General features: G+C 39.0%; 2 protein-coding genes across 3 annotated transcripts in view; both read left to right on the top strand.

Annotated features, from left to right (window-relative positions):
- Positions 1–3770: 3770 nt before the first annotated feature.
- On the top strand, positions 3771–10692 carry atp5po (ATP synthase peripheral stalk subunit OSCP). The gene is made up of 7 exons (XM_017706560.2): positions 3771–3855; positions 5345–5395; positions 6316–6426; positions 6558–6687; positions 8986–9098; positions 9202–9288; positions 10459–10692. The coding sequence occupies exons 1-7, from the start codon at positions 3829–3831 to the stop codon at positions 10567–10569; spliced, it is 630 nt and encodes a 209-aa protein (XP_017562049.1). The 5' UTR covers positions 3771–3828; the 3' UTR covers positions 10570–10692.
- A 5746-nt stretch (positions 10693–16438) lies between these two features.
- dop1b (DOP1 leucine zipper like protein B) overlaps positions 16439–19675 on the top strand; it is a 67089-nt gene continuing 63852 nt past the window's right edge. For both annotated transcript variants that reach the window (XM_017706562.2, XM_017706563.2), the window contains exon 1: positions 16439–16628. The gene's annotated coding sequence lies outside the window, so the exon portion shown is untranslated. The remainder of the gene's footprint in view (positions 16629–19675) is intronic.

The following is a 19675-nucleotide window of genomic DNA, read 5'->3' on the forward strand; positions in this document are numbered from 1 at the left end:
TCAGGCAGGTACTGAACCAGAAATCCCAGCAACTCTTACCAGTGAAGTTTTTATGGAATTGAAAATATTAGACAACAAACTCAATCCACAGTATTAAATCCAACTTGGCTATCATCTGACTTGGCTGACATAAAACAAAACACAGTTGTAGAAAAGAGCCTGGAAATTTTTCACCCACTCCCACAACTAGAGCTAGAGAAGATTATCTCCTCTGCAAATTGTACAACCTGCACACTTGCTGCAATTCCCTCAAAATTACTCAAACAAGTACTGCTAGTCATTATAAACCCCCTTTTAACTATAGTAAACTCGTCCCTTAGTCTGGGCTATGTTCCCAAAGCTTTTAAACTAGCAGTTATCAAACCTCTGATCAAGAAACCAAATCTTGATGTTAGCATATTGTTTAATTACAGGCCTATTTCCAACTTACCATTTATATCGAAGATCTTAGAAAAAGCTGTGGCCCAACAACTTAGTTCATATCTACGTAAGAACCATATATATAAAAAATTCCAATCTGGATTCAGGCCACATCACAGCACTGAGACAGCTCTAGTTAAGATAACTAATGATCTTCTTCTTACTTCTGATCAAGGCTACATATCCCTGTTAGTGCTACTTGACCTCAGCGCAGCTTTCGATACAGTAGACCACAATATTCTCCTAGAAAGGTTAGAAAACATGGTTGGAATCACAGGGACAGCCCTATCATGGTTCCAGTCTTACCTAACAGAATGTTATCAGTTCGTCAGTGTAAATAATTTATCTTCCAATTATTCAAAAGTAAGATTTGGAATTCCGCAAGGCTCTATTTTAGGACCATTATTATTTACACTATACATGTAACCGTTAGGCACAGTTATAAGTAACCATGGCATTAACTTTCATTGTTACACAGACAATACGCAACTGTACATATCAGCCAAGCCTGATGACAAATACAAATTAAAGAAAATAGAGGACTGTATAAAAGACGTGAAATGCTGAATGTTACGGAACTTCCTCCTACTAAACAGTAAAAAAACAGAGGTTCTCCTTCTGGGTCCATAATTGGCAAGAAATAAACTATCAGATTTTATTTCAAATCTCAACGACTTTCCAGTCACACCTGGCTCAGCAGCAAAAAATCTTAGCATCATAATTGATTCAGATTTATCATTCGATCAACACATAGGCAGCATCACTATGACAGCTTTTCTACATCTTCGCAACATTGCCAAGATAAGAAATGCCCTATCCCTGTGTGATGCAGAAACACTAGCCTTTATTCTGCAGAAAAACATGCCTTTATTACTTCCAGGCTAGACTACTGTAACACCTGAATACTCCTGAATACCTGCAAGACCTTATTTCCCATTACGAGCCATCACGACTACTCAGATACCAGAGTGCTTGCTTGTTAATAGTTCCTAGAATTCATAAGGCTGCAGCTGGGGGAAGAGCTTTTTCTTATAAAGCCCCCAAACTCTGGAATGACCTTCCAGAAAATGTTTGGGACTCAGACACAGTCTCAATCTTTAAAACTAGGCTGAAAACTCACTTGTTCAGTTTAATTTTTGGTAGGTAATGTTCCCCCTTAGATAAAGGCAGCAGAACCAGGGGTCCATGGACACAGGGAATTATAGTAAACTGAGACGCTGGTGTTGTTGTCCCGCTGCTCGCACGCGGTCACTCAGGTTTGTGGATGGTGGAGCGGAGGGATGCCAAGCTGTTTCAGAGTGCTCTCGTGTCTGTGTCTCCTTCTGGTTCTCTCCTTTTAGTTGAGCTGTCATAGTCAGATCTGCCGGAGTCTTTAGCCACACTCTGTAAATGTTTACATCCCCTGTTTTACATACAAATAGACAGAATAAAACTAATTCCCTCTCCCTGCCTTTTTTCTGAGTATACAACCGCCCACATGTCCGGCCGGACACTGAAGGACGACTGACTGTTGAGCTCTCCTGCTACTCACCTCAGACCAGCTGCCCACACCCCAGCTACCGCCATCTACCTTGGACTAGCTGCCCACCCTAGACTGATGTTTTCATAGACTCCTAGCTATTACTACTACTAATACTACTGCTATTAATATTAGTAGTATAATCACTTGTAGGTAGTTTGACCAGAAGAGGATGGGTCCCCCCTGGTGAGCCTGGTTCCTCCCAAGGTTTCTTCCTCAGTTCTGAGGGAGTTTTTCCTAGCCACTGTTGCCCCTGGCTTGCCCGCCAGGGGGTTTTTACATTCTTGTTAAAACTTTGTCTTTTCCGGAATTCTGTGAAGCTGCTTTGTGACAACATCCGTTGTAAAAAGTGCTATACAAATAAATTTGATTTGATTTGATTAAAGGGTTCTTTGCGTCATTTTTCATAAAAATGCTTGACATGTAAAACATGTCATTTTGGGTTGCTGCCCCGCCTCATGTGACCGATCACAATCTACGAGGTCACCTCATCACATATCAGCTGACTGGAAAGATTGGTGAATGCTCAAGTAAGGAGGTGGCTTGGGCTGCCAAGATGCATGAGCAGTGTAGGGCTGTATGTTGATGGTCCACTCTCCTTGCCAATATCAAGCTTCTCTGTAACAATAACAGTTTTCATGATATATTCCCCTGGACCTGTTTTCACCTCTTTACATAAAGTCAAAACCCAGGAGGAAAAGCAATTGTCTCCACACCACATTTGACTTCTAGACATATTCTAAGAATTTTACACCACAGAATGTTTTTGTGATTGAAGAGTATTTTCTAATGCTTTTTTGTCCAGCACCCCAAACAATGCCTCACTATGACATCAGGCTTTTACACATGCTCTCATATTCAAAACAAGGAAGATACAGATACAGACAAGCTGTGCTTGTTTAGCTCCATTGTTTTTAAGTGCTCTTTAAATGTTCCCAGTCAACCTCTACCAAAACTATAAATATATCAATAAAAAGAAGACAAATGTTATTGTTTTTGAGAGACTTTTAAGAGAAAACACAAATGAGATTTTCAAATGATATATTCCAAAAGTCAGACCTCAGAAAATACATCCAATGTTCTTTGGTTTTAGGACAGCTGCTAATCCTACAACCTCAACATTCATGTACTATATTTAAGAAGGCCCTTGGATTCTAACCATAATGGGCATTTACTGTTTTCTATACATCTATCACAACAGCAGAACTGAAATGTGCTCTTAGTCTGTTTTCTGGCTGAAAAATGCAGAATGCTGTTACCAGCTGTCAGTTGCATTTATTGACACTGTTGATTTAGGAAGAATGTAAGAATGCCCCTTATTAGTAGACATGTAATGATGCATAAAATAGAGCGAAAAATGTTCTTTTTTCAACTTGCTGTCTGCCACACTGCTGTCATGAAAGATATGCATGTGACGTCGCCCTTCTTTTCAGGCATCATTTTTAATTACTTCCTTTTGGACATTCTATATCCTAATTTAAGATACCAAAGACAGTTTAGTCCATTGTCTACATTAATGTCAGCTTGAGTTAGACATGCATTAATAAAGCCAGTGCTGTACATAGAACTGATGAGATGTGCCATCCGGCCTGAAAGGAAGACAAAAACAGACCAAATGCCACAAAAACGAGGAATCTGGCTAAGAAGGAGTGCTGGCTAAGAAAATGTATTTTCTATTTTCTCGGAACTTTATTGATGTTCAGATTTGGTTTGTACATTTCTGGCATTCAGTGTCGAACCTGATCTTGAGGTCTCCGTCAGTAATTTTCCACAAACTGGAAACAGGACCAAACTATGTTTCCCACAATGCACTACAGCAGCGTATGCCTTTTTCATGCGCCTTTCGTGCGCATGCGCAGCTGCTTTGACCTACACAGAGGCAGGAGAAAATGGCAGCGGCAGGTCTGGGGCTGCAGGCAAGAAATTATTAAACACTTTATATTTTTTATTTAAAAAAAAAAAAAAGTACTGTACATTGTGAATGTGTTGTTACGTTTTCCGAAGGTTTCAACAACATGGACCTACGGCCATACAACATGAATTTTTAACGAATCTTAAGTCTCGGCCTTTTTATCCGGCAAGCTAACTTGCTAGCTTTATTTTTCACGTAGAAGCAAATCTCCAGCAAGGCTTCAGTGAGAACAGATTTATAATGATTTCCCATTGATATTAACGCCTATTTCGTGTTTTCTATACAGACGTTTTTAGGCTGCGCGTGTTGACAAATGTGCTAACCCTAGCTCTGTAATGACAGTATGGCGAGACACTGTGAGGTGAAGGTTACATAGCGAGTGTATTAGCGGCCGTTTGACACGCACATTTGTGTTTGTGGTAACTGGTGAACTTCTTAATATCATAGTCCGTGTTAACCCAGTGCAACATTCACCAATACAAGGATGAACAGTTTTCTTTTTAAATAACAAAAACGTAGCACAGTTAACCTTTCGGTGGCGTGTGCAGGCTTAGTTCTCATGGAGCTGCATCTGTTTTCACTAAGCTGAAGTGTTGTTCTGCACAGTGGTGCTTAAAGTTAACGTTTTCAAAGCGGTGATTTCTGAACCCTCCGTCTCATATGATTTTACTTGAACATTTCTCTTTAACTTTGGCTAAACTGGGGCAGAGGAAGAACCATAGCATGTGCATCAAGGACCCGTGGATACACTTTTCTCAGAATCTGAGTATTTCATGGATACAGGAGAAAACAGCAGCGGTATTTCCACGTTAAAGCGGCATCGCAAGGAATTGCACTCTTCACTCATCTTCACTACATTGTCTTGCTAACCTACTATTAAACGTTAGGCCATAGGACCACAGGTTCCCGACCCTGGTTCTGAAGTATCCGTTGTCTTGCACATTTTAGTTTGTTCTTTGCTCTAAAAATCCACACAAGTCATCCAGAGCTTGCTAGCAAGTTGGATCAGGTGTGTTGGGAGCAGGGAAGACACTAAAATAAGATACTCCAGGACTGGGGTTGGGAACCACTGTCCTAGGCAATGTTAGCTGTTGCTTTGACAAACATTCACACCAAAGAAACATCTTTGCTGTCAGCCACGTTCTTCTATTATAAAGTAGATGCTTCACAGTATGTAAATAGATAAGAAAAAAGTAAAATTCTAGCTTGAACAAAGTTCTTAAAAATGATTTATGTATTGAAGGTTTAGTAGTGCTGAGTGTCAATGTTTTTATGGCTTGTAGAAAAGATCAGTTGACCTTAGAATTGAAAAGAAATGATGGGCACCAAAGAGCTTTAGAGTTGTCTTTGTCACATGTCAAATCAGTATATTTTGCCTTGGTAAAAATGTCTTCTGGGACATGAGTTTGTTTGGCTTAAAATGAGACTTTCGCAGTAAAACTGCAACATCTGATCTCCCTACCTAATCTACTTTTCTCTCTCTGACCCGTTAGGTGCGTCAGTTCAGCACGTCGGTGGTCCGACCGGTAGCAAAGCTGGTCAAGGTAATGTAGAAAAGAACGTTGTACTATTTATTCTTCAATTAAATGTTTATACTGCAGTGTTTTAGATGACTCAGGCTGTGGGAACACCAAGGTATGTAGATATCACTAAAAGGTTCCTCAAGATACCTCAGTAAGCGTCACCTCATCAGCCCACATTACTGTCATGGCATCTGTTTTTGTTTGTTTTTGTTTTTTAAATGTTTTTTGTTTTATTGTTTATGAACATTGGATTTTACCCATGTTTTTCACATTTAAGCATGTTTCTGGTGTTTGAAGTTGTTGAATTTAATTGAGCTCTGTCATTGAACCTTCTCAGCGACTTTTTTCCAAGGCAGCAATTACACCTTTCTAGAGACATCTGTGTGTTTTTATTGACACTTTTTACAACTGGCACACAAGCTTTTTTTCCCCTTATTCTCTTTGAGAGTTTCTTAAATGACCTTTTTTGTTTTATTTTATGGTTCTCTACTCCAGTAATGGGACCACTGTATTTAGCCTGTACTATGTTTTTAATATACTAGTATATTTATTTGAATTGTTAGAATTGTGATCTTATTTTTGCTGTTAACTTTGCACCTTATTGTAATTAGTATCTTTTGTGGTCTCATTGCAAAATAAATTGGATCCTGGTACAAAGAAAGAAAAAAAAACTGTTAGTTTTAATTTACTCACTATTGCCATATATCTCCATCACAGTTGGTGTTATAATAACATATAATGGTTGATATTATTGTAGTTACTTGTAGATGAAGGTAAAATACATAAGTAGCATAAAGAATACAAGAAAGCATTTGGGAGCTGTTGTGGCCCCTGTGCTGCAGCCACCACCTGCACTATTGGTAGTTATGTCAATGAGTTTATATGGGTTAGCACTGAGTGCACGTCTTTTAAAAGGTACAACTCTATATCTATGCCCTTAGCCCCCCATTCAGGTGTATGGAGTAGAGGGCCGTTATGCCACTGCTCTGTTTTCTGCTGCCAGCAAGCAGAAGAGTCTGGATAAGGTGGAGCAGGAGCTGGGCCGTGTGGCTGTGAGTTGATCTTACTTACTTACACATCTGGGTGTCTTACATTTGCTGTCTCCTCTTGAGGATCCTCAGCCTCTGGGCAATTTGTTTATTTCTGTATTTCCTAAACTGCTTAAGTTTTTTTTTTTTTGCAGAGTCTTATTAAGGACCCCAAATTGTCAAGCATTGTGATGAACCCTCATGTCAAGCGAAGCATCAAACAGAAGACCTTCAGTGATGCTTTGAGCAAGGCCAAGCTCTCCCCAATCACAGTGAACCTCATCAGTAAGTATCATCATTAAATTGGAGCAAAATGTTAAGATATTTAACTGTATGATTAAGCATAAAATGTACATGTGCCATGTGCAGTCAAGACCAGTGTGATTTTATAACCTAGGAAAGTATAACTGGAGAGTTGAATTTGCCTACAACAGTAAAAAAAATTCTGAGAAAAAAAGAAATCCTGTATAGAACAAAAAAGATGCATCGATAATCGTTTTATAATTGCATCACAGCCCTGTGAATCATAATCGAATCGAAAGGTGCCTAGAGATTCCCACCTCTATAGAGTTACGATGACCTATGATTCTGTGGCAGCAGATGTCCACACAGCACGTTACAGCTGTCCTACTTGTTTTCTTCAGTGAATTCATAATGTCGGTTTTGGTCTCGTTGTAAAGAGCAGGGGGCACAGTGTCAGTAAAATATCTTTGAGACGGGAAGCTGTATCTCTGTTCCAAAGTGGACAACATAGCGCACAAGCCCTGGTTTTAAACGACTGAGTACTGATGCATATCCTTGACGAATAAAGTTGCAATAGACTTTGTAATTCGCTGCGCCCTTTCCGAGTTGGGTGGAAGCTTTGAAATCACTTACTCGATGGTCCACTGGTTGGCAGCAATTACAACTGAATGGGGAAATAGGTGGAAACGTGTAATGTGGTTTCTCGTGTTTGTTACCACAGTAGTTTAGTATGTCACAATGTGCATGTAGTATGGCTCCCATCCAGGTCCCTTTTTTCCCCCTTTAACTTCATAGAAGCCAAAGTGCTTCCATACACTAGCTCGGGGGTCGGAAACATGCTGCTCTTTTATTGCCCTGGTGCAGCTCCACAGCAGAATAAGATTTTTGGTAAAAATAAAACGATCACCTTTTGGAGCAAAATAACACTTTGCTGGTCATTATAACACTGTTTTAATAAAGATGGTCTTAAACGCTGCTAATTTACCACCCTGTAACCCTGAAGGTTGGCATGTGGACTGCAGGTCAGCTTCTCTTTTGAATATTCCCGTTTCACCTTAAATAATGCCGCGTTTATATTCTGGCACCTCAGGCAGTGTTTAAGGTAGATTTGAACAAGTATAAGTATAAGGCGAATAAGAATCTGACTTAAGTCTTGTAAAAAAATAAAACATTGAGAGACGTTTTACAACAAGCTGTTCTGGTTTAGCTGTTAGAGATCGATGGGCTCTTTCTATTTGTGGATTCAATTCAGGCATTGGTTGAAGAACAGACTGAACCAGCTCTTTCACAAATGCCTTCACATCCCTTCCTTCACACCCTTCGGGCACTCTGTATATTCTCAGTTTATTGCGTCTTGACCTGTTCTGCAGATCTTCACATCAGGCCGTCAGATCAACCTCTTGGCGTAGCAGATACCGAATTGTGTTCTCCTATCTCCGCCCATTGTCCTCCACGGTGCTAATGCAGCCCTCCGTCTCCGTAGTTCTGTTCTCGAGTTTTGTCATCTCAGCCTTCAGTTCCTTCATTGATGATTCCAGCTTTGTCAGTGATATTTAGTTTGTTTGTGTCCCTCCCGATTCTCTGTCCTCAATTTCTCCAGCTCGGCTAGGATCTTTGACTCTGGCTCACGTATGCTTGCGTTAACCGCATCGCTTACAGGAGGTTGAGATTGTTGCTTTGAGTTTTCGTTTATCTCTCTCACTTTTTCCCGTTTACTAGCGCCTTTATTTCTGCAGGATGATGCCATTGTAGATCGTGTTGTTATGCCACGTTTTTAGTATTTTTGTTAGGAGATTTTTAGTTAGTCGGACGGAGCTTAGATTTTAACCTACTGCCTTCAACAAACTGTTCTACATGTGAGGACAAGTTTCCTGCTGGAGATAGAGGAAAGCAGCTTAAGCTTAAAGAATAAAGCAGGTGTGTGTTTTTGTTTACATTTTTTAGTGAGACATACTGGACATTAAATGTTGTCACTCCCAAGGTAGTTTGACTTTTGTTGAGAGGACAAAATGGCTCTTTTTAACATTTGGGTTGTTCACTCCTGACCTAACCTAGTTTTTAATGTAGTGGGTGCTGGTCATCGTATCTGTTATGTGCCACCACAGACTGACTGGACACTGCACTTCCACCCTTCCAAACTCCACCTTTTGTGTTCCAGCAACGTTGTTATTCATTCAAATTTAAAAATCGATTTTTGATGTTTGTGAATTGATTCAGAATCATCCACGTCCACATCGCGATGCATCTGAGAATTGACTTTCCCCCACCACCACTAGTTACTGTAAAGTTTTATTTATAAATGTAAGGTTTGTGACCTGATATGGAATTTTTTCATTACAGATGTGCTGGCTGAAAATGGTAGGCTAACTTTGACCCCTGATGTCATTACTGCTTTTGGAAAAATGATGAGTGCCCACAGGGGAGAGGTCACCTGCACAGTTACCACTGCTCAGGTAAAACACATTCTTTTAAATTTGATATTGACATTTGCATTTTACCATTATGAACTGCTTGCTTCCAGCATTTAATTTTTCCTATTATGTGTGGTAAATGCAGGCCCTAGATGAGGCAAACCTTGCAGATCTGAAGGTGGCACTAAATGGGTTTTTGGCAAAGGGAGAAACAATTAAGCTGGAGACCAAGGTTGGTATTGAAGGCTTACTTTTATTTTATGGTTGGGAAAGTTTGGGGAGAAAAAAAAATGCCAGAATTATGCATGTTTCTTAGCATAATCAAGCTGAAGAGTGAAGTTCACAGTATTTTTAGATGTGTAGTTATTTAGCTTAGTTATTTCTGTCAGTGGCTAAGAAGCACTTCTGCCTCAAAGCTGAATGGCGCTGCTTACAAAATGCAGTAAAAATGCAAACACAGAATTCGCCAAGTGTGTGTACAGCACAAGTAAGATTTCTTTCAAAAATTAATGTAAAATCAAATCTGTGTATTTGAGCCTCTAAAATGTTTCACTGTGCTCTGTCAGAGGGGAGAGCAAAGGGCTAGGTTACTCGCAGACGCAATGTAGTCGTAATGTAAAGAGGAAGAACTCTTTCTGTATTCTCCTCTTAATAACCAGTTTGGTCCACCAGAAAAAACTCAAAACCTAAATACCAGAACTACAGAGCACATTTTGCAGCATGTGACTTGTCCTAAATGTTAGCCCTAAATTTTAAGCAATTATATTATTGCTTGGATTCATTTATGTACAGCTGTGGTATCATCCATCTTTCTTGAGGAATATATCTTTTTTTTAACAAGCAAATCCTGCCCAATAAGTTATGTTCGGTAAGCATAAGCAAAGACATTTGCACTCTTTTATCTAGTAAATGAAATTATTGGCCCTAGAACACATTTTATTAATTTAACACGTCCAACAACTACTTGCTATCACGTAAAATACACATTTGGGTGAATGACAAAATGAAATCTGCACCTTAACATGTACCCTCGTTATTGTTGCTTTTTACAAAGTAGTGACATTTTTTTACTGCATGAATGCTCAGGTGAGGTACTGTAATATTATTCCTAGGGTTTCTTTTACAGTTGTGTGTATTTGGTTAGTTTTGTTTCTCCCCATCCCTCCCAGGATTAAGTAGGTATGCATGGTTGTTCCTCTGGGTCCAACCCCCCCCCCTTCAGGCAGCACTGCACACACTGATGACACTGTGCTGCTTCCAGACTGGACACACTTGCATAACGAAATGACAAATTTGATTTGTGGGATCAGTAAATTGTACCATAACATATATGAATGAACAAGTGTCTTGGCAACATATGAAGTAAAGCTTTTTTTTTTCACTTGCCTCTTTGTGTTCACAGACTGATGCTTCCATCCTTGGTGGTATGATCGTCAGTATCGGTGATAAGTATGTGGACATGTCCACCAAATCAAAGATCCAGAAGCTCACCAAGCTAATCAAGGAGACTTGAGTCCTGTGGACTGACCAGACCCAATGACATCGTTTAAAAGGGTAGATGGCGATAGTACTGCCCTACTTCCTATTGTAGTATTCTGTCCTCTTATGTTGATAATAAATATTCTGTAACATTAAATCTGGGTTTTTTTTTGTTTTTTGTTTTTTGTTTTTTTTGGTGTCATGAACAATAATCATGCAAAGAGCAAGAATAATTGTAGTTGTAGTGTTGGGAAATTTGTTTTGGGCCATAACAGAATGGAAAAATAGTAATGCACGTTTTGATGCATTTCTTTGAACGTCACAGACTTTAATGACTGCAGCAGCTCGAGTAGGATCACACTCTGATATTTAAACAAAACATTAAGTGCACCTTTTAAAGAGCAAAGCAAAGAGTTTATCAAGTATATTTTAGTTGACATACAGTTCTTGGTCTGATAGTTCCATTGAAGTGGAATGGCGAAGTTGAGCCCTTGCCATTTTCTTCCAGCTGAATGCAGGGGGTTGATGTAGCACCAGTGCTTCTGAAGCAATAATTATGGCCCCAGGTTTTGAGTAATAAATATCTAAGAAATGATTCAGGAGAGAGATGTTTTCATGTGGTATGAGAGAATCCTACAGACTACGTAAGTATAAGAATCAGAGATTAATTTCTGATTATAACTAGATGAAGTCCTGATGGTAAGTTGTCCATTTGGAATTTACTAAATAAACTAGCTCTGGAGATCTTGGATCAGTTCTGGTCCATCTATATCTGTGCTTGTAATGCTGGGGACCCATTGCCGTGCAGACTGTTCGCCATCCCAACAGTTCAGATCCAGCTCCTTTACTGTTTAGCCCTTCATGAGCTGCATCTTCAGCAGGGAATAGTTGAAACTGCAGGATTAGGAAATACTGGTCTATATGTATTATGGGCTATGCAATTGAACCATAATGTAGAGCTGTCTTCATATTCTAATAGAACGAATGGAATTAATAGATTATGAGCCAGGCAAGAAGAAAACCTGAGAGGAATTGGCTCCCTCTGCTGGTGAATAACAGGCATCACCTGTAGCTGCACAAATGCATGCGTAAGTGAATAATAAAACTCACATTAGTGTTTCTTAGTAGATTATACTTATAAATCTGATAAAAATGTAAATAAAGAGAGAGATGGATAACAACTACAGTAAGTAGAAATCCAATAAATCTAAGAAGGCTGTCTTTATGTCTGTCAAGTGTTATGATTACAACAAGAGGAAACAAAACCCATTGTGTTTTGTTTTTTTTTGTGACAAAAAATGGAAATGTGGTAAACTGGAGTTTTTTGTTTTTTAAAATCCGCTAATGGAGTCAAGGCAGGTACTGTCATTTCACTCCTGGATACTAAACTGTGACAAGTAATTACATGAAGCAGTCAATCTGGATATTCACATAATTTATTCAGTAAACATGCATTTACATGTCCGCTAGCTCATCACTCACAACATTAGAATAGGTGAAAGGGCAAAACAATAGTTCTTCACATGTGTGCACTCCATCATACATACATATTAGCATTAGTTGTTTGCAGGGGGGCCTTCTGCCTGAAGACTGCTGGGATGGGCTCCAGACCCCCCCCCCCCCCCTCCCCCCTCCCCTGCGACCAAGACAGAGAAGCAGCTTAGAAAATGGATGGATGGATGGACGGATGGATGTTTGCAGGGGGAACAACCAGGGCTTTCTAAGCCCAATGATTTTTTTTTGTTACACACCATAGAAAATTGTCCAATCAGGACCCCTCCCCCCCAAATTATCTAGTTAGTTCGAGCCAAACCAGCTAGGACTGCAGGAACTAGACTGAAGGCCTGGTCTTGCAAAGCCAGCCTTCTGCCTAGTGTCAGGGAGTCTTTTGCATTTTGCTACTTAACAAAGAACTGTGTCTGAACTTTGTCAGGAAATGCTATTTGACTGACATGCGATGTCATATGGGGCAGAACCTTTTCAGAAACACAGCTACAACAAAAACAAATATGTGAGCAAACTCACCAAGACATCTGCATCAAAAGCTATTAAATGCTTCAAAGAAATCTCTTCAATAACTTTTAAATGTGTAATGCTGTGAACTTGATTTCAAACCAGAGACTACATATTTCCCATCAGAATTATAAAACTCAGTGAATGTGGTTAGCTTAACCTACTATAGATATCAGACACTCTGTTTATGAGTGGGCAGAGCATTTGAGGCTGAGACTTCTGAAGCCCTAATGCATCAGATTAACCTCCATCATAATAAGAAACTAACATTTAATTGATTGATTTACCAAATTTGCGAGAAGAATGTCACTCTAGGTCTTCCTGAAGTCCCAGACAAGTAAAATAAAACATAGAATGTCTTTACAACCTTCAAATGTCAAAAAATGTTAATGTGAATTGCCCTTACCTTAGCACTGATGTAGCAATACAATTCACACAGTCACAGTCCGAACTTTGCACAGTAAAGTTATGCAAAAGCATGGATTTGTTTGGACAAACCCTTGGTCTTTCTTAGACAGCAGCGCACAGTTCTGAACAGCAAAGAGAATTAGTTAACATGAGGATGCTGAAAAGATAAGGACACACAATAGGATCCAATGAAGTTCAACCTGAAATCAAATTGGACCTTTTTTACCATGTTATTTCATATGCTTGGTCATATTAAGCAAGATTCCTCATATCTTACCATAAAAGATAAAATTCTTGTTTTCAGCATAATTCTTGATCAAAACATAGTGAGTCTGGCCTACCACAAAAGCTTATTTTAGGTTTGGGTACATCACCATGAGCCTGCTGATGGGGATAATAAAACGAGGAACAATTTTAGTAAGACATTTAGCATGATTCAATTCTAGCATTGGACAGCACTCAACAGACTGAATGCTTGCTGGAGGCAAACTAACACAATCACAAAAACTGGGTCAAACTGACCGTCTAAAGAGATAAGCAATAGCCTTTGACACCAGAAAAGCAGGCTCAAATGAAGCATCACTTTATTGTCTACAAAATTGCATCAAAACATTTATTTCAAAAGCTGTGCGGTTTCATAGAAAGGCTGTAGATGTACATACTGCACTATGCCAAATATCTCAATATAACATCTGCCCATAAACAGCCATAGGAATTAGCTTTGTCTGAAATGAACAATTAGTTACTAGTATCATGCCTGAAAAAGTAAAAGACCACCATCACAGGATTAAAGAATTGCTTTGTTGTGGGTCTTTGCTACACTGCTACACACGTGTTTGTTCCATCCCTGCAGAGGTCAATTCAGTTAATGACTCTTCTATAGAGAACCTAATTAATGGAATCAGGTCACTTCTTTGCAAGAGACGTTGAACTGGATTACAAGCCTTCTTTACTATGTTTTAATAGTAAGTCCACTGCAAAGTAAATGTGTTATTTTAAAATATCTCCTGTACCTTGTTGCCATAACTGGTGCCATCTTTGAAGCCACTTGACCCCATGACCTCTCACAGAACTACTACTGCTTGTGAGTCACATGACTAGCTGGATTTGTGTGAACACATACACGAACCCTTTACTTCATTAAGTACACCTAACTTGTTTCTACTCTTGGTGTTCAATTTATCAGCTCCACTTACCATACAGAAGCACTTTGTAGTTCTACAAATAAGGACTGTAGTCCATCTGTTGGACCCCTCTTACACTATTCTTTGATGGTTAAGACACCCGTGGTACCACCACAGAGGAGGTATTATTTGTTTGGTGGGTCATTCTCACCACTGCACACTGGTGGCATGATAATGTGTGTTGAATGGATCAGACACGGCAGTGCTGCTGGAGTTTTTAAGTCACAGGATTCTGTTGGCTAGATAGTTTTGGTTGGTGGACTATTCTTAGTCCAGCAGTGACACTGAGGTCTTTAAAAACTCTAGCTGAGAAGGATCCACCACTTTTTTGTAGAACTACAAAGTGCGCATATGGTAAATTGACCTGATAAAATAGACAATCGCTGTAGAAACAAGGAAGTGTACTTAATGAAGTGGCTGGTTGATATAAAGACCAAGACAATCCAGCTCAGTCACAGCATAAATAGCTTACCAGTGTCTGTATACTGTTAGAAATTAGCTGCCTATTTGAAGGGTATTTAAATATTTTCAATTAAAAAAATGGAAAGTTCATGAGAGGATGACAGCAGTGTTTGTAGAAGTTTCTTAAGATTCTTTACACTATTGCCATCATGTTACAATAAAGAATGACTGAGACGATTGGAGTCAATATGTTGCCTTTCACGCATAGTGGTCTCAAATACCAGCATGATCAAAGTATGAACATTAACATTAGTGCCTAAATCTGTGGCAGTAAAATAGTGGCCAGATGAACTGCAGTAAATTAGCCCCAGATTGTTACATACAAGTCAAGGTGCCAGAACTGCAGAAAACAAGTGTATTGTAGTGTTTTGGATCTTCAATCTACTTTTGGGTGAAACAATTAACAGAACAATTGTAAAACTACACTTTTTGTGGGATTTGGAGATCCCTCTGGTGGAAATGTGTACAAGCATGCAGCACGTGAAAGAACATTTTGTAACATGGATTCTGCTTCAGACCACTTCCCCAAGTGGATGAATGAAAGAGCATTCACAGGTAACTCAGTCAAAACATGGTGAAGGCCTTGTTTTCTGAGGACATGAATTATCCAATCTTGTCATCATATCTTCATAACATTGATTTTTCATTTGAGACCAAAACATTGAGCTGGACCTTCTCATTGAGACAGAGACAAACATTGAAGTTTAATTTACACAGGTATTTTCGTTCCTCCCCAAACATTTACCTTATGTTTTGCCACTTAGCAGACACTCTTACCCAGAGTGAATTATAAAATGTGCAAACAGCAGAAGCCAAAGTGATGTAAAGTACCTAAAGATAATGCACAAAATATATAACCTAAGAGATAAAAGCCATACCATAACTTGATCTAATTAATATAAAAATTACAGGGGTAGACATTAAGGAAAACAAATGAAATGGGAATTCTGATTTTCCCAAAGTGTTTTGATATAAAATGCTCCATTCTACAGAAATGTATTCACTCTGTACTGTACTAATTTTTTACAGCGGTCATGATAGGAATCAACTCAAATGTCATTCACCATTCAAAACCACCAATGAACCTACATGTGTCTTCTGAGTTTTTATATGTAATGTTGACGATGGTAAAAATGAGGTTTCTTTTGGGCCTTTTGTGGTTTTTAAAATATGTTTCAGAGCGAAACCTTATCTCAAAACTCAATCAGGTATTCATAACCATTTCATGTAATAGCTTTTGGAGATGCAGTTTTAAGAGTTATACTGGTTCCTATCCCCATGTCTTTGAAAAATTGTGACTGTAGGTTTCTTTTAAATGGAGCATTTCAATCAAAAACTCACTCAGAATAACTTTGTTTACATTTTAACAGTTTAATTATGAAGAAATGTTGAATGATTGGAATTCTTCTATTATTGTTAACGTTTTGCCAGGTCAAATCAAATCTATATCAAGAAATGCGATGTCTATAGTCTATAGTTAAAACAGCCAGTGGAGGGTAATAAAACGTTAGTGCGCTTTGAGAACGGCGCTGATGGCGTTTAGGAGCTGCAGTAATGTGACAGCCTGGTGCGAGCTAGGCAAACACAACATCCTGGACCAACCCAAAGAGTGGGGGGGTGAAAACACGGAGATCTGTAGAAATCCAGTCCACATATTGTGTCCACTATCACAGATATTTTTGTCTGTATTGCTTTTAAACAACACATTAAATGCTTCTTTAACAGCACAAATGTGTGCAAAGCAGGATAAAACTCTACACAACAAAGAAGCAAGGTTGAACACCCCCTTTTCTCTCTGGTTGCTTCTTCCCCCCCGTCGCCCACCAGGAAGTGTATATACATCAGCACCGTTGACTGCGATCAGCTGAGTGCAGATTCCTGCTCATCATGGGCTCCGCTCACGGTTAATATCCCTGATATTGAAGCCTGACTCTTTGGTTTATTCTTGGTTTTTATTTTCATCGTCTCCTTCGTCCTTCTGGAATAGTCTGAGGTCGATCGGAGATTCCTGTTTTTCTTTCATTGGGTGAGTCTTTGAGTTTGACATTTTAGATTCGCCTGTTTTTAACAACGAGGCAAAACATATAGGTTGTATATGTGTTTACAGTGTGGCACCAGGACGTACTTGCTGCCCTATTTAAGGTTGAACGGAAAAATCGACTAGGAAGCTAAATTCAGCTTCATACAGAGAACAGTGACTAATGCTAAATTGTCAATAACCTGACCAACTGGACGAGGCTCAAGTTCGCTTCTTATTCGCCAGCTTCTTGTTTTTCCCGTACCACCTTAAATGCATCAGAATGTAACTGCTGCATCGTTTAAGCTGGAACGGGACAATTTCAACAAGCAGCTGTCGGAAAAGAATCTGACTTAAGCCTCGTTTTAGTGGGAATGTACGTTAGATTATATTATCATCTCCATGAGTCTTTGGATGTCACACAATCTGAATGACCTGAAATGGTCTGGATTAGCAGATTCATTTGGGTTGGTTATCAACCCAGACGTGTCATATAATCTACTCATTTTCGAACAATGTCATTGTAACTAGTTAGTGATGGAGCTAAAATCATGACGCCTCCCAATCTAGACTAATGGGGCTGAAGACTAATCATTAGCTTATCTGTTGTTTGTGTGCTCATTGGTGTTCCTTTGCTGAGCTCATGTTCTCCCAGCACCACCATTTGTACTAGATAGTAATGGGTTGCATAACACGTACATGTCAGTCGTCTGTAAGGGAGTGTTGACATGCATGCTAACCATTATAATGTCCGGAGTGGATATGTTATGGAAAACTGGATTTTTCTTGCTGAATTTATGCAGTGCGCCAACACTGTTATAGGTTCGACACACATTGTTCACTCTGTATCCCATCCAGTCCATCAACTGAAACTGTTTTTTGCAGTGTCACAAAATACAACACTTTTTTTTTTATCGTTATCTACCTGTTCGCCCAACATCGGTTTAGCCCCGCCCATTTACACTGACTTTATAAGGAGTGTTTCAGTTCGGGCTGCTCTTTGAATGAGGCACAATACAGGGCAGCCAATCAGAACAGAAGTCATTTACATATGTTGGTCTTTGGGAAACTGTAACAAAAACAGGCTGTTTAATTCTAAGGGATAAAGAAAGGTTGGAAAATTGCTATGTAAAAATTAATTATGCACACGTGCCTTAAGTGGACCACAGGGGAATAAGGTAATATACTGTACATTTCTCAGTTTATGATAAAATGACGTCATTTGTGGTTTTCTAATGATCTGCTTGGCCTGAATGTGCTGCAGAATTTGTGTGTGTTTCCTGCTGATAGTTTAGGCTTTACTGAAAATGCATGTTTTAAGCCTTTTTTAGACATTTTTCTTGTAAGATGAAATCTGATGCGTTTTTTTTTAAGTCATTGTGTACTTGTGCAAGATGTATTAGTAATGTAGTGTAATAGTAAGGTCTTATATCACAGCCCCTGTATGGTGATACATGTTGTGAAGCATCTGCCCACTTCTAGCCCTGCACAAAAATAATTTATTATTTTGACTTTTTCTAAAGTGAATTCTAATGTAATATGCAGATCAAGAGATTTGGTGTGGATATGCACGTGGAAGAGGCCTAGATGTCTCTATCTTGCACCAGTGAGTGGTGAATTGGTTTTGTAGAATAGTTTATGGAGTAGGCCTGAGCTGACAATAGTATTGTCAACGGACAGATCAGTCTTTTTGGGGTTGGTACCAATTGCCTTGCAGCATGATCGGCTGATTGCCGATACAGATGTAGGGCGGGGCTGGATGCCACATTTAAAGGTGCAGTAAATGATTCTGGAGAATGATTGTTAATATTTAAACTCAACAACAAAACAAATACACCCCTTCCATCAGTGTCCCTTCAGACGTTCCACCACCCAAACTCATGGATGCACATTGCCAAAGTGAACCACACTTTTTTTTTTTTTCTTCTTCATCTTCATGGTCATAAAACCCTTAATAAATGTTGTCTGGACAAAAAATCAGTTGGCAAACTCTCAATCCAATTGCTACTGCGTAGCTAGCCATTTGGGATTAGCAATCACAAACCTATTGGTTCTGTGAAACAGCAAAAATAAGTTCATGTTACCCACCTGTCATGCAGAAACACAGCAGCCCTCATTACTTATCATGCCTTCGACTCTGCAAGAAGCTGAAGTCTGCTTTTTTGTTTGAATTTTCTGTTGCATTTTAAATAGTGCAGCAGTTACATACACATCCAGACCAGCATAAACATTAAAATAATCTGCGCAGCTAACAGGATAAAACGGTCATCCTGCTTCACAGAGAAAGTTGTAAATATACGGAAAAAAATTGCTTTTGCAGTTCTGCACCGTGTTTTTTCAGCTCCTACTAAATCCATAGGTCATAATGCTAGTGTGGTGTAAGCTAAGCTAAAATTACTGCTCAGATGTTAGCATGCTAACAGAAATGAGTCCTCAAAGCTTTTACAAGAAACCATGTTAAATGCAGAACGTTCAGGCAGTGAGTTTATGGTGAAATAGGAACCAAATATGTAATATACAGGATTATCTTGCATTATATATTATTAAAATAATAGTAATATTATGTTTCATGTTTTCCACTTGTGAAATAGAGATGATGAGCTTAAATGGTGCAGCAGTTACATTCTGGCGCTTCAGGTTAAACATGGCTCATATGTTTTACATTACTTATCAGCATTATTCCATGTCCTAAATCAGCTCTGACATGTTGTCTGGCTTCAGAACATTCTGTAGTAGTGTGAGGTAATCATGCTTATTAAACTGATAAAGCTGTGCTGCAGCCTTTCACGCATACAATGGCTTCTCACGAAACATCTTTTAAGGCCCATTTATGTTGTGATTACATCAGTTATTAAAAACAAAGACATGTCATTGCTACAATAACAGCAGCCGTTAAGCTTTTAAGTTTTAGCGGTTTTATTACTTAAACAAGAAGTGAGTTAATGGCCCTGAACAAGTGGCTTATTAGATCTACAGCAAAAACTTCCAAACCATACCAAAAAATACCAAAGCATAGCAAGAACAAAGTTCTTGGTTGTTCCATAAAACATATATAT

Source organism: Pygocentrus nattereri, chromosome 6 (assembly GCF_015220715.1).
Source record: "Pygocentrus nattereri isolate fPygNat1 chromosome 6, fPygNat1.pri, whole genome shotgun sequence".
Classification (NCBI taxonomy): domain Eukaryota; kingdom Metazoa; phylum Chordata; class Actinopteri; order Characiformes; family Serrasalmidae; genus Pygocentrus; species Pygocentrus nattereri.